Source organism: Dermochelys coriacea, chromosome 12 (genome assembly GCF_009764565.3).
Source record: "Dermochelys coriacea isolate rDerCor1 chromosome 12, rDerCor1.pri.v4, whole genome shotgun sequence".
Classification (NCBI taxonomy): domain Eukaryota; kingdom Metazoa; phylum Chordata; order Testudines; family Dermochelyidae; genus Dermochelys; species Dermochelys coriacea.
The window spans coordinates 25,599,057-25,613,370 of NC_050079.1; the positions used below are offsets into that span (position 1 = coordinate 25,599,057).

The following is a 14,314-nucleotide window of genomic DNA, read 5'->3' on the forward strand; positions in this document are numbered from 1 at the left end:
CCAAAATACAAGCTGTGCCTTAAGTTCTCTTTTAGGACACTGGCAGATCACCATACAGTGCATTACAAAATAAACAGAACTCTGCAATCGTTGTTCCAAATCCAAGAGTGTCAAATACCCACGAATGCCTTGTACTGCTAATGCATTTTGAAACATCTGTGAAGCCTGATTTGGGTTCAAGTTCAAGTTGAGGATATTTATAGAACCAGGAGCCAAATTACTTCTTCTGTTGCTCTTTTCTCTTTCCGGGTCTGCCATTATGATAAGCATGCCTGCCATGCAATGCCTTTGATTGTTTTAACCCCCGTGCTGCTGCTCTCTTGGGTGGGGAAGAAAAGGGGGTGGCAGGGAACAGGGAGAAGGGAAGGAGAGTAATCAGGAAGCCATTTGAGATGGGTGCATGGAGGCAAACGGGGCTGATGGGTGTGGAATTTGGTATGGCCAGGAACTAAAAGTGTATAGCTTTACATCTCCAGTGCCGATGCCATGTTGAGCACAGTGTGGGAGTGAAGGGGTTAAACACCCGTTAGGTGGGGAGAGGCTTCTAGCCCCACCTAATAAGGCAGCAGACAGCCAGTACCCAGCAAAAAGTAGTTTAAATCCCCCTATGCTGTTGTCTTGTAATAATACAGCACACAACACTTCCTCAGCAGCTCCCCCCGGCCGTGTTTTCAGGCTGGCTGATAGTAGAGGTCTGCACAGCAGTTTGTCTAGCTGTCCCCGCATGATTCTTGGCTGTGGCAGTTCTTGGACATCCAGAAAAACCTGCTCCTTGTCAGTCGCTATGGTCTATGTGGGCTCCAGGGTGCTTGCCATGTTGTCTGCGGTGCCTTCTGGAAAACTGTCCACCACTTAATTCTTGAGCACAGTATTGGCATCGCTTGCAAAAACATGGTCCAGGCCCTCATAGTCTGGGCAGTTAGTGGAACATTACCAGAGTGGCCATGCTTGGCCTTTGTCCTCAGGTTCTTCTCCTGGAGCTCCTTTGCTTGGACTCAGCACTGGGACTAGCTCTGGGCATGCCCTTTTCCTCCTTTGCTCTGACACGGTCTTATACATGCCTGCATTCTGGAGACAGATAGGACTGGACATGCAGCTCTCCAAAGTGGGCAATCAAGTCCAGGAGCTCTGCAGGCATCCATATGGAGGCTTCAAGGCACAGCTGCTATAGTGGGGATGTGACTCTGGAAGGGTGAACTCACCATTACCTGGTATTGAGAAGGGGCTCACCTGACTGAATGCCAGCATGTAAAGGAGAAGTGACAAGATGACCCTGGAGTAGTGGTGTCCACACAAGTAGACAGACAGAGCAGTCCAGGTAAGAAGCAATGCAGCATGCGATAGCAGTGGGATGACTGCCAGCTGCAGAGTCATGGAAACATCTGAACTTTAAAGCAAACTCACTGCAAAGTGGAGTTACTCCTGTCCCAAGGAGTATTAGTCTACACTGTCTCTTTCGGAGCTAAAACTTTAGTCATTCAGGGGTGTGAAAAAACACACCTCTGAGCAACAAGTTTTAGCGCTAAAAATGCCAGTATAGACTCTCATTCAGGGTGGGTTGTTTTTTAAATCATCGGGAGAGCTCTCCCCTGGTGATAAACCGTGTCTACACTACCCACATCACAGCACTCCCACGGTCGCACTGTAACATGGGCAGTATAGACATACCCTTGCTGCAGCAGCTAAAGAGCCAAATAATTCACTTTAAAAAAAGATTGTGTGTGGACACAAGGTACCGTCAGGCATATAAATTAGAGTTACTTCAATATAACATCCCCATGTAGATAAGCCTTCATTTTGAACAGAGGTTATGAGGACTGGTGTTGAAAGATACTAAAATTAGCAATGTCACAACATTTAAATGTACTTACTATATACTTAGGCTGATCCAGTTAAGGAGCTGTAAACCATTTGCCCTGCTTGTTAGACTATTAGGGTTAACATTTTCAATTTCTTCTGGTAAAATTGCCTAAATATTGCTCGTGTTTGAAGGTCTTCCAGACTAATCGGCTACTTCCCAATGGAAAGCTCCTTTTACGTACTGATCTGGGTATAGAGGCTACGTGACTAGGTAGCCAGGCCTTTAAGTTCATTTATATGGGTATATGCCAGACGCTTAGTACTGAACGCAGTAATGAATTTCTATTGCCTTTGCTTTACTATCCATGAGTGTTAGGAGAGGCTTCTAAAGACCACGTAAGTAGTATCCAAGTGACTAGCCAAGCCCTTATATCTATCACTCTCAGCCTCTTGCAGCTCCAAGTACTGCTCTGATTATATTTCTTTTCACCCTTTCAATCTTTAGTCACACAGGGCACAACCCTGAAGTGCTCGCTCAGGCAAAACTCACCCTTCACTTTGACTCAAAGAACTGCAGGATCAAGCCCGCATAGTTCTACTAAAAACAGCAGTAATTTAATTAAATAGGTGCTACAGAATACAGATAATCCGAGCTATGCTGTTTTAAACCTTATCTGGCGTGCGTCCTGGCTACCAGACAGATTTCTGTGTGCCATTGCACTAGTTAAGGTCTGCTGGGAGGTTTTCAAACTCTCCTAGATATGAATTTCTGAGCAATGGAGGCAGGACATTCCTAACAGAGGGTCCTAGACTCTGAAATGTGCTTCTCCCATCTGTCTGACAGCCTCAGTCTGTTGATCTTTAGGGCATATTGTAACGTGTTTTTATAGAATATACATACACCTAGCGACAGCTGTGACAGGCAAATTCTTGTAAATTAAAAAGTTGTAGAATAGAGCCCCCCTCACACACACACCCCCACCGCACAGCCTGTGCCAGTTCATCTCCCAATGGGCTCTTGCATCCTCTCCGAGTTACTTCCATGCCACTTCACTGCACCAGAAGGCAGCTCTTAGAAGGCCAGGGCTATCAGGCTAATATCCTCTGCTCTGAAAGCATCTTAGTGCTCACACTTCCACTGAAATCCATTGAGATTTTCAAGGCAAACATTACTTTGCCTAGTGTGATAATTAACTTCACAATTCAGCTTCTGTAGCTACTTAATGAGTCAGAATAATTATTATGATCGTTTATATTGTGGTAGCCTCTTCAGACTTCCAACCAAATGGAAGGTATTGTACAGCTATGTAGTGAATGAAAATCTGCTCTCCTACTCATCTTTGTCTCCTACATGTGTCTCTTAACCCAATTCCTATTGCTCACTCTTGTTTCACCGGCATTGAAATTTCTGTTTCAATTCACAGGAGTCTGAGAACCACAAAGCAACGTACTTATAAATAGCATAAATATCTGTGCGAGACAGGTCCTTCCTGCTGCTCTGGAATGTTCTCAACTACCACAGCTGCCCTTCTCGGTCCTTTTCTGTGCCAGCCAGCACCTCATTGGCACTCCAACCTCTTGCACGGCTGTGGCCATGAGTGTCCCTCTTTCGGCTCCTCCCTCTCCTGTGGGACACTATCACACAATCCAAAATGCTCATTAAATCCATTAAAATAATATGGATCCTGGTCCTCCAGAACATTCACATGAACTAAAAAGAACATACCTAATAGGTAAGGTCTGTCTCCCCTCTGCGCCCAGTCTAAGTAAAAGGGCAGGGCACTGAGGGGGGAACCTTCCCCCCAAAGGCCACAGCATCCCGTTTCTCTGCTCCACAGGGAACAATGACCAGCTGACTGATGCATCAGTGCATCCACTTGCCTTTCCCTGACCCATCTCCAAGTTGCAGGGCGAAGACAGCTGGAGCTCTGGGTAAGCGCTCATGGAGCCTGCTATACACAGGGCAGGGCACTCTCAGCAGAACTGGATCTCTAATCCACATGAGCGCATGCAGCAGTCTATACGAGATCTTCCAAAATCCTCCCTCCCTAACCCACATCCCATTTGCCTGCATTGGGAGATCGCCAGCACCTGTAGAGAATGGGGCAGTATTTGCAAGCTCTCTGTAGTTGTCTTTCAAATGCAAATATCTTAGCTATTTCCTTTCACTTTAAAAAAAATACCAAATGGTCTTAATTTACACTGCAGACTAACTGCAAAATGCATTCGTTTGTTTCACGAAGCTTTTATTGTTCAGAAAGACAGACAGAGAGAGAGGAAAGGAGAACATATGCAGGCAAGGTGCAGCCTGGCAGGAAAGGATCTCATCACCCCAATCATCTCTTCTGGCTTTCTAGGTGCGAATCCAAGCTGTGTCACACTTGTGTGCTGTGAAGAGCCAAGCAAGGCCTTGCAGGCCAGAAACAATATATGCCAGAGGCTCCTGTGAGCATCTCTCATGTTGAATTGGGACAAAGATTTCATTGAAGCAAGTCCTAAAACTGGCTTCTCCAGTTTGCCCATTATTTATAAAAAACAAAAATACTGCAGCTGGGCCAAAGACTTCAAACATATCTATTTCAAATCACATTAACTTGTATGCTAAAGTTAGGGAGTCCTGAAAAGTTAAGTTTATAATGGAAAGACAATTAACCCTACCACACCGGCATAAGCAGGTGCTTCAATAATACTATGTGCATTGTTTCCAGTCACACCAGAGAGGAGGAAAACAAGGAAAATGAACTACAGAAGGGATAAAGAGAAGGGGAAAAGGTCCAAAACAAACAAACCACAGATTTTTGACAGAGGAATGGGATAAAAAGCAGCTTTTAAAAAAAAAAACAAAAAAACAGATCTAGTGTAACTAGTGAATGAATCAGGAGAAATGCAATCTAGAGCCAAAGGAATATCATTAAGAAAACTTTTTTTTTTTTTTTTTGAAAATTGGTCCTTTAGCTCTGGACAATAGCAGACTTTAACAATATGTTCCTGGGTAAATAACCTGTATAGAGAATGGCCATGAATGCGAGTGACTATTTTCCTACAGGTAAAAGTGTTAGTAAAAATAAGGTCCTATAAGGGATCATCTTTGAATAGTTTCACTCTTACAGGCTAATGCTTCTCATGTTGGGTCTTTCAAGACCCTAAAAATCGGCTGGTTAAAAATCAAGGCATTACTGGATTTCTCCCCCCCCCCCCGCCCCATGCCTTTGTGGAATGTACACAGCAAGTCAACTTTAAAGCGGTTCCGCTCATCGTGTGGAGCGGAGGGTACACTCCAAGCTCCAGCCTGCTGTCGGACTGTGGCAATAGCAATGCAATCCCCTCTCCTCCCCCCCACAGCCTCCTGGGCCTGGCACTCCCAGGCACAAGCAAGAGGATGCCACTTACCAAAATATTCCTTCTTCATGTGCATCTCCAACTCCTTCTCCAGCTCCAGCGTCAACGCTTCCAACCTCCTCTCTGCCTGGCTGGGTCCACTCTCCCTGGACGGGGTGACCTGATACGGAAGCTTGAATTTGGGAGCCGCAGCGGACCCTTTGGTTGGGCTGTAGGTGTAGGATGCTAACGCTCCTGAAGCCGAGTCGGGGTTGGAGGCAGCTGGAGGCTGCTGCTCGTGCCTGGGATAAGCATCTCCATGCTCCTGCGAGGGATCTTCTTCCTGTAAACTCGGTCCCAGCATGGAAGAGCGGGGCGAAGGCAGCTGGAGCTCCGGGTAAGCGCTCATGGAGCCTCTGGAGCTTCTGGAGCTATGGCTGGAGATGCTAGACCTGGGGCTGATCACGGACGGGTTGCAGTTCCCCACCGCCCCTGTCCGACCGTCCTGGCTGCAAAGGCTGGACCGGGGGCTGAGCAGGGACAGCCCAGGCCCGCCAGCCCCGTCCAGCTCGGGATTCGCGGACGGGCCGTAGCGGGAGTCCGAGTAGCTGGAGCGGGGGCTGGTGGTGCAGGAGTACTGGCTGGCGGTGCTGGACCGGGGGCTGATGTGCCGCTGGTCGTAGCCCATGCTGATGCCGCTGGTGCGGTTGCTGCTGGGCTTGCTCCCGCAGTCGTAGCTGTTCAGGCTGGCCCGGGGGCTGGAGTGTTTGCTGGTATCACTGGCCGTGCTGGCGTAGCTCGACCTGGGGCTCAGCGCGCTGCCTTCGTACTGCACCAGGCTGCCCCGGGGGCTGGTGTATTTCTCCTGCCCGGGCACCACCAGGCTGGCCCGGGGGCTGGAGAACTTCTCGTAGCCCGGGGCGCCGCTGCTGCTCAGGCTGGACCTGGGGCTGGAGAAGCGGCTGAGCTGCTCCTGGCAGGAGGCGGCCAGGCTGGCCCTGGGGCTGGCCGCGTTGTATTTGCCCTCTGGCCCGGCGTGGGCTCTGCCGCCCGGCTTGGGCACGTAGACGCCCTCGTAGGCGCTGCCGGCGCTGTGCCGGGCGCTCTCGGAGGAATAGCGCCTGCTCTTGTCCGCGAAGCCGCCGTAGCAGGGCAGCGCCACCTCGGAGCGGGTGCAGAGCCCGTCCTCGCAGCAGCCCGGCTCCTGGCCGCCCCCGCGGCTGCCGCCGTTCAGCGAGCGGAACGGGGGGGCGGCCGCCGCCTGCAACACTTTGCCGGAGGCGTCCCCCGGGGGGGCCACGGTGCCATTCAGGTTCTTGCCTCTCGGGTCCGCCGTCATGTGGGCTGCGATGGCCCGCTGGGCGTCTTCCAGCAGCTCCCTCCTGCTGCTGCAGCCCCGGCCGCCGGTCAGCCCCTCCTGGCCCGCCTCGTAGAGGGACAGATCGTCCATGAACTTGCTGGCCCGGGCAAAGTCCGCCTCGTACCTCTCCATGCTCCGCCGGCCCCGAGCGGGTGGGGGTGCGGGGGACACCCCACGAAAGCCGCCGGCGGGGAAGTCTGCGGCAGGGCAAGGCGCTTTTCTGCCCCGGCTGCTCCCCCGGCCCCGCAGATCTGCCGGCAGGCGACACAGCCGCTCCGCGCCCCAGCTCACCTGGAAGGCATCGCGGCTCCAAAGCCCGTCGGCCGGCCCGCGCCCCGCGCAGAACGAGGCGAGGCGAGAAGAAAAAGCCCCCGTGTGTCAATTTCCAGCCTTAAATAAGTTGCTCGGGCCAGTCAATGGCGCGCTGCGCGGAGGAATTTGCACTCGGGGGCTGCCTGCCTTCTCCCCCTTTCCCAGCCGAGCTGCACCTAGACCAAGCGCCGGGGACAAACTCCGAGCCTGGGGGCAAGTGCAGCTCCCGGCTCCCAGGGTCTTTGTGGCGCTGGAAGAGATGCACAGAGGCCAGGCGAGGGAGGGACTCCTTTGTGTGGGGCAGGAATGCGAGGAAGGAGACTGGGCGCTGCGTCCCTCTGGAATGTAGTTAATGCTGGAGCCAAACAATGATTTTAACCAAGTCAGCCAGAGAGAAAGAGAGGCTGAGGCTGGAGGAGCTGCCTGGAAGCGGCGAGGTTGCAGTGTAGTTAGCATTCCCTTCGTGTGACATTGTTCCTGTTCCTGCTCCTCTTCTCCACTTTCACAGCCCAGGGGAGGGGGAGCACTGAAGCTCAAGACTGGAGGAGGTGGGAGCCCTGTGCTTCGCACCTTGAGGGGAGTTCAAACTGTTCTCCTGAAGCTGGGGGTTGCAGGATATAAATGTAATCTCCTCCCCAGAGTTAAATAAAATCGAGCTCGCTAAACAGAGCCAGGAAATTCAAAGCTAAGGCTGACATGCTTGTCCTGAATTCACACAGTGCATTTGCTCCATCTCTCCCCGCACAACCAAGTGGGTGAGTTTAGGAAGTGGAGGGCCAGCGTTCCCTCTGGATTTACTGGGTTTTGTCTGTTTGTGCCACACACTGAGCAATTATTATTATTATTATTATTAAAGTTCTTGGGGATTTGTTCTATTTTCTTTAAAAAAAAAAAAAGTTTTGTGCAAGATTATATTAAATGCATGTTATTGGTCTACATACTGAAACAGAGAAGAAAAAGTAATGATTCTTTTTGAATAAATATGTTTTCCTTTATTTTTAATTTTATAAAGTCTCTTCTGAGATGGATGCACCAGCAAAGCAGAAAATTGTAAGTAAGTAATTAAATATGAACTGCTCATTTAAAATAAAAAAAACACACCACAAAACCCCAGTAGCTTTGAGGGAGCCATTCTTGTCTACTGGGGAATTCCATTAGAGAGTTTGAATTAGAGACTTTATATATAAACCCTTCTTTTCACTCCTTCAGTACTTCCTCAGAGCTCTTCTTTCTGCCTGGAACTTTCTATCGTTGGTTTCAGCTCTAATATGAGTATTTCTGGGGCAGTTTAAGACAAACTCATTCAATCATTTTTGAAAAAGCTAAACATAAAAACTGAATCATTCCCATTTTTTTAAAAATACAATTTGTGAGCAAAAAAGTGTATATATTTTTGTTCAAATCAATAGATCTGAATTGTTTGCAACCGCTGCTTCCGAGGCACTGCTTTTGATTGTGCAAATCTGTATTTAATAGGGTGTTCAGAGGGATTGCTTGTTTGTTGATGTGGATGTCATAGTCTAAACAAAAGAAGCAGTCCTGTAATTTTTATTCATAGCAGGAGGCCCACTGAATTAAAGTATTTTAGGCCTTGTCTACAATTGAGTGTTTTAGGTAAGTCTTCCCTGGTTGCCCCAGCACCAGTGCAGTTGCTCAGGTGTTAGCAATGGGGGGACAGGTCCTGTAGTGGCATTTTTGCCACTATGTGTTTGAACATAGAACTGGTAGAACTCTCAATAAGGCCTAAAATCAAATAACTTGAATTTAATTGGGTTCCTCAGGTGCTAAGAATTATAGGATCAGTCCCAAGATTACATGCCAATTCTGCAATTGCATCATTGCAGACTGACAACCTGCAGCTGTGTGGAACTGTACAGGGGTTTGCCCAGGGGAATCCAATTGCAGGATCAGGGCCTTTAGGATGAAAACAAATAACTTATTCTCAGATATGTATTGAGACTGTAAAAATTTTAATATATATGATGTATATACAGTATTATGGCCCAAAACAATTTCTGAATCAACATGAGTTTTAAAAAAAAATCTATTTATTTTGGTTCTATGCCTATGCAGAAGAAGTTTCTACCCTATTTTATGTGATGATCCAGTAAGAAGCATAGCACTACTTGCCATTTAGATTTTTGTGACTTAAAAAATGGTGGATAATAAAGTCTAAAAGCATGCTAGAAATTGTTACTGGCCTGAAACCTTGGATACAAAGGTGGAGCCTAGAGTACATTTTTGCAACTAAGTTATAAGCCCCTGAAAATAGCTTGTGTTTATCATGGAAGTGCTGACGTAGCCCTAACAATAGCTATGTGGATGTTGCCACTATTGTGCTAGATGTTTAGTTGCCTGCAATCAGTGGAAAACGTTGCAAGCCTGAGCTGTGGGCACCGAACAGTGCCAGGAACATTTTATCCTGTTATCATACCTAATTAAACATTAAAAGCAACTGTGTACTTGAAAAAGTCCCTAGCCAGGGAGGATGATGGGCAATTTTTGTGCGTGTAAGGGAAATAGAAACAAAATGTGTGTGTGTGTGTGTGTGAGTGAGAGAGAAAGAAAGATTGGCAATTTGTGAGGGTATAGGGGAAACAGAAAAACTCAGGGGGGCAGAGGGAAAGGGTTCCCTATTTGATGTAACTGCCAGCGTAATGTTTAGTTCCAAAGACAAATATGTGCAAATACTGTAAGTCCTGTCAATAAAACAGACTTTTCAAATACATTTTTATGTACCTAATTTCTTTATCATGATTTTTGTTGGGCTCCTCAGTATGCTGTTGCCACGTGCATGTACTATTGATTGCTTTCCTCCTTCATTAAGGTGTATTATATTTTAGTCTGCAGTTGTCTGTGCCTTGTAAATGCAACCTGCAATATTTTGTGCATCTGTGATGGCTTACTATCTCTGTTCCAAACATCAAATATGTGGTTGCCAACCCTCCAGGATTGTCCTGGAGCTCACAGGAATTAAAGATTAATATTTCATTTAAAACTATATCATGTGATGCAGGGGTGACAGAAGCTCCCTAAAAGTGGGGTGCCACTGCCACCAGAACTGTGGCCCCACCCCCATGCTACTCCTTCCCCGAGGCCCCACCCTCGTATCACCCTCCCTCCCTGAGCCCCCACCCTCCCACCACCTCTTCCCCCTAAGACTCCATCCCCTGCTTCCTCCTCTCAGCCCACTCACCCCGTCGCTCACCGTATGGCTGGTAAAAGTGATGGGGTCATGGCTCCCCTGATGTGATGAAACTTCCAGGAATATGTCCAACCAAAATTAGCAAGACTATCAGCACCATTGGACAGTAGTAGTATAATCTTCCCTGCAGTTGTCCTGCAACTCTGACCTGGAGGGAAGCCCACAAAGCAGCATAATGTGGACAGATATCCACCAGGAATTGGTCTGAGACTACTTATCTCATGTAGACCACAGAACAGCCTTCAAATCATTGGGATCTTGGGCCCTGCACCCATATCAAGCCCAACAGAAGTCCAGTTGTAGCATTAGGCACTTGGATTGTATGACCCAGTACCCTACCAGAGGAAACTTCTATATCCCATTACCAATAAGTCCTATTTATAGTATCTTGGCCTTTTTCTGAGATCTTGTTTTCTATCAATAGTTACTTATTTGCAAATATGACACCATTTTCTCCTTGGGTAACCATGGGAGTTGCTCAGATGATATGGTGGGAAGGGCCATAAGAGAACTTGGATAGATAATTTGACTTACTGAGTGACTTAATTTTTCAATTACTTTCCCCCATGAAATAATCAACATCAGTACTAATATGACAGGTTAGTATGAAAGTTATCTCTAGCGACTTGGGGTTATATCATGACCCGTGCTGTGTGCTCATGCAAGGGAGTAAAGGAGTGTAAGGACCCCCCTTACTCCCCTGTATTTTCCTACCTCTGTTGTAGGCAACAACATAGACGAGGAAAGCAGCCAAATGGCCACTTCTCCATCTCCTGTGCAGGTGGATGGGATGTAGACAAGAAGCTCCAAAGAGTAGTTGCAATCTTGGCTCTGCCTCCCAATGTGCCAGCTGGCAGAGTTGAGAAGATGGTGTGAAGTAGGGTAGTGAGATGTGGCAGGAAAAGGGCTAGTGGAGTTGATTGCTCTCATGAAGCAAGGGTGTCTCTGAGTCACAATTCAGTCCCTGCTCTGCTTCTGGGGCAACACAGTTACATGTTACCATTGCACAGGGCAAGATTGCAAGATTATAGTCTAGCCTTTGATGCACAAGGAGTTAAAGCATGTGCTTTCTTCTTTAGTATGAACTCAGCAAAAATATTTGGAACTAACAGGGGAATCTGGGAAAATCACTTTTGGAAAGCATTTTGGATTAAATTTTTTTACAAGCTTTCTATAGTAAAAATAAGATTACACTCGATATATCAATCCAAAAGCAAGGCTTGGGTCATGCTACTGCGCAGACCACTGAACCCCCTTGTGTATGTCAGCACAATGGTCTTCTCTCTGTCCTTTTATAATAAGAGATGCTAGAGACGAACTCTTCACAAATAAATTGTACTGCTATAGTACATGTAGAGGAAAATACTTATATACACTAGAATCACAGATGTGGCCTACATGGGTGAAATAAATATGTTTGCAGTGGTATATAATATGCCTGAATGTTGTTACATTTTCTCATAGAAGACTACGTATTGCGATGTGCAAACACAGAGGGACTGAGCTGAAAGTACTGTAGCTATTATAAACACTCTCGTAGTTCTCTCCACTTTTATCTTTATGAAAGAAGCCAAGCAACAGAAAAAAAAAACAGGAAGAAGCCACGTAACAAATTATAATTTGATAGTCTTGGTATTTTTCTCTTGATACTAATTTAGGCATATTTGCCTAGATTTAATAGCTAATAGAACCAGCTATAAAATATATGTGTAGCTATAGGGCTCATTCCTGCACAAAGGAAATTCTTCTTCAATAGCTTTCATAGAGCTACCTGGCAGTATTAAAGTTAGATCAATAGAGGGCTGAATTTAGCTGCTTTATTTGGCATGTTAATCTTTATGTTTGATTTTTAAGTGATACCAGTAAAACAGATATCAAGGAAAGCCACCTGCTTCTGTTAAATAAGCTCCTTTGTCTAAAAGAAAGGGAGAAAAAAAGCCAGGTGGAGTTATTGATCTGTGAATATCAGCTGGCTGGGCCTGGCAGTCACTGGACTCCTATTTCTGTTAAGTGCCAGTGCGCCTTCGAGGAAACTCTGGCCAACCAAGATCGTAGAAATAAATTACTCTCTGTGTGTGGTGATTTTGTGTCTCTAGGCTGCAAATAGCTTACTCACAGCAAAACTGAGACTCTGTAAAGATAATTCATGGGTGAAATCCTAACTCCATATAAGTCGGGGATGGCAAAACTTCCACTGGTTTCAGTTGGCCAGGATTTCACACCATATGTTTTTACTATGATGATGATGATGATGCAAGGTTGTTTGTTTTGATTTTGACCTCCCTGGTTCAAGAATCTAGAAATGGTGAGAACTTTTCTGAGATTCACTTTACCAGATTTGATGCTACCCAATATTTAATTTTTGGCTACATCTTCTCCCTGCTCCTCTGTCTCCCAGTACTGAGTACAATAATTAAATTATGTTGTTGGGTACACTATTGTAGATTTAATATTATATAAGTTTACTACTACATTTTTCCTTTTGAAAAAGCAGCTCAAATTTTTGGTGGGGAGAAGAAATCTAATGATTATTCCTCCCCCTTTTCTGTCTTGGGCCAAGATTTTTCAGAATTAGTGGTGATCATTTAGAGGAAAATTGGTTTGTATGTCTCTGGGTGAAAGTTAAAAATAAATAAATACACAAACAAGCCTTTTCAAATCTAAAGTTTCAGACATAACCATACATCTTGCTTAGATGAGTATTAATTGCTTGCAAAAAGGTTATTTAAAGTAAATCTATTTCTTCAGGATAATTTAAAACAGAGCAGCTGTAATACCCTCAATTCTCCCAGTCTAGCTGCTTGACTTTTAGTGGTATTACAGATATCTATTTTTACACTGCTTTGGGGTATATCTGAGAATATAAGCATCACAAATGCCACATTTCTTTCCTTTTGAGGTTGAAAGGGCTCTGTGAATCTTGTGCTAATATGTTTATAAAAATACTGGAACTCAAATTATTATGGCTATTAAGTTCTGGTTATTACTGAACATGTTTCAGAGCACCATCTTCTGGTAGACAGGCCACATTGCACTTGATCGACTACATTTAACTGCTAGACAAAGCTATTTAAAATATTTTTGACTAACACGACTCTGCAAGCTTTGGAGATCATTTTTCATTCTAAAGCTGCATTCAACAATGTTTAAAGTGTTTGTTTTACATTCTTCTTATTCTTTTAATATTTCAGTGAGATGCAGCTAAGCACCAAGCTATATAACAGGACAACACCTTGAAAATACCAGTGATTGGTGCCCTTAAGCTTAAACCAGCAGACAAAATATCCCCAAGGATTTCACTAGTCTATTTCACTATTTCCATATAAAGCAAACATTAGCAAATGTTTCTCATTTGTCATATAGTTTCGCATTCCACAATCCCCAGGAGTTTAAATAGTACAATTACTTACTAAAACAATTTGTTTCCTAAGATTTTGGATGGCTGCAACACCAGGTCTGTCTTAATCATAATGATTCACAAACATAGGACATATTTTCAAACATAATCAGCTGGTTTCAGACCAGACACTCCATTTGCACATACACAAACCTCACATTTACTAATTCAAATCAGTTAATTATGTACCTGATAAGTTCATTTAAATGTGGGGCAAAATCAGAGGCCTCGTCTGAAAGGCCACTCATTTCAGAGATCTGAAGGGAGGAGGGGGGAAAAGGGAAGGGGGGGCAGGGGGAAGACACATTTATAGCTATAGGGCTACAGTTTATCTTTTAATGATAAAAACAAAGTCATGAAAGGAATACTACAAAACCTTGTCCAGTTAGGAAATCCTGATGTTCTTACAATATCTGAGCCAAAACACAGTCATTACATAGGTGTCAGTCCACTGCGATTTTTCCTCTTACTTTTTTTTAAATGTCAGTTTACCGTTGGTGCAGGATACACAATTGACTGAAGCCTTTACTTCAAACCCACCCAACAAATATAGCAGGCCAGTAGCAGTGTTAGCTTGCTGATATTGCCCAAGCAATGTGCTTTGCCTATGACCTGAGGGATCTTTTCTAGAAGTGAAGGGGAACTCCAGTCTCTGTTGAGATTCCTACTTTCAATCATGATGATGGTATTTTCTTCTAAACAATTATAACTCTACCAATTTAATCTTTATGTTCAATGCAAGTAACAATGCATTAAGTAAAAACGTTTCTCAATCTCTCTAATACATTAGTGAAATAATACACAGGTAATAATGACCAATAATATAACAACTTATATTCACATAGCATTGTTTGTTCCATAATATGTACACTGGGATCCCTTCATCCAAGACTGAAATGTAGTCACCTAGGGGGAGAAACAT

At 45.2% G+C, this 14,314-nt stretch overlaps 1 protein-coding gene across 3 annotated transcripts in view; it reads right to left on the minus strand.

Annotated features, from left to right (window-relative positions):
- The window catches only part of LOC119841455 (WT1 interacting protein), a 117,597-nt gene extending 107,767 nt beyond the window's left edge, over positions 1–9,830 (minus strand). The window contains exon 1 of one of the 3 annotated variants that reach the window (XR_005288552.2): positions 5,191–9,828. Coding sequence is in view for 2 of the 3 variants with exons in the window: in XM_038368915.2 (XP_038224843.1) it covers positions 5,191–6,610 (1,420 nt within the window). In the remaining variant the exon portion in view is untranslated. Of the gene's footprint in view, positions 1–5,190 lie in introns of all 3 variants that reach the window. The other 2 variants (XM_038368915.2, XM_038368917.2) reach the window with 2 other exon arrangements.
- Between the last annotated feature and the right edge of the window lie 4,484 nt (positions 9,831–14,314).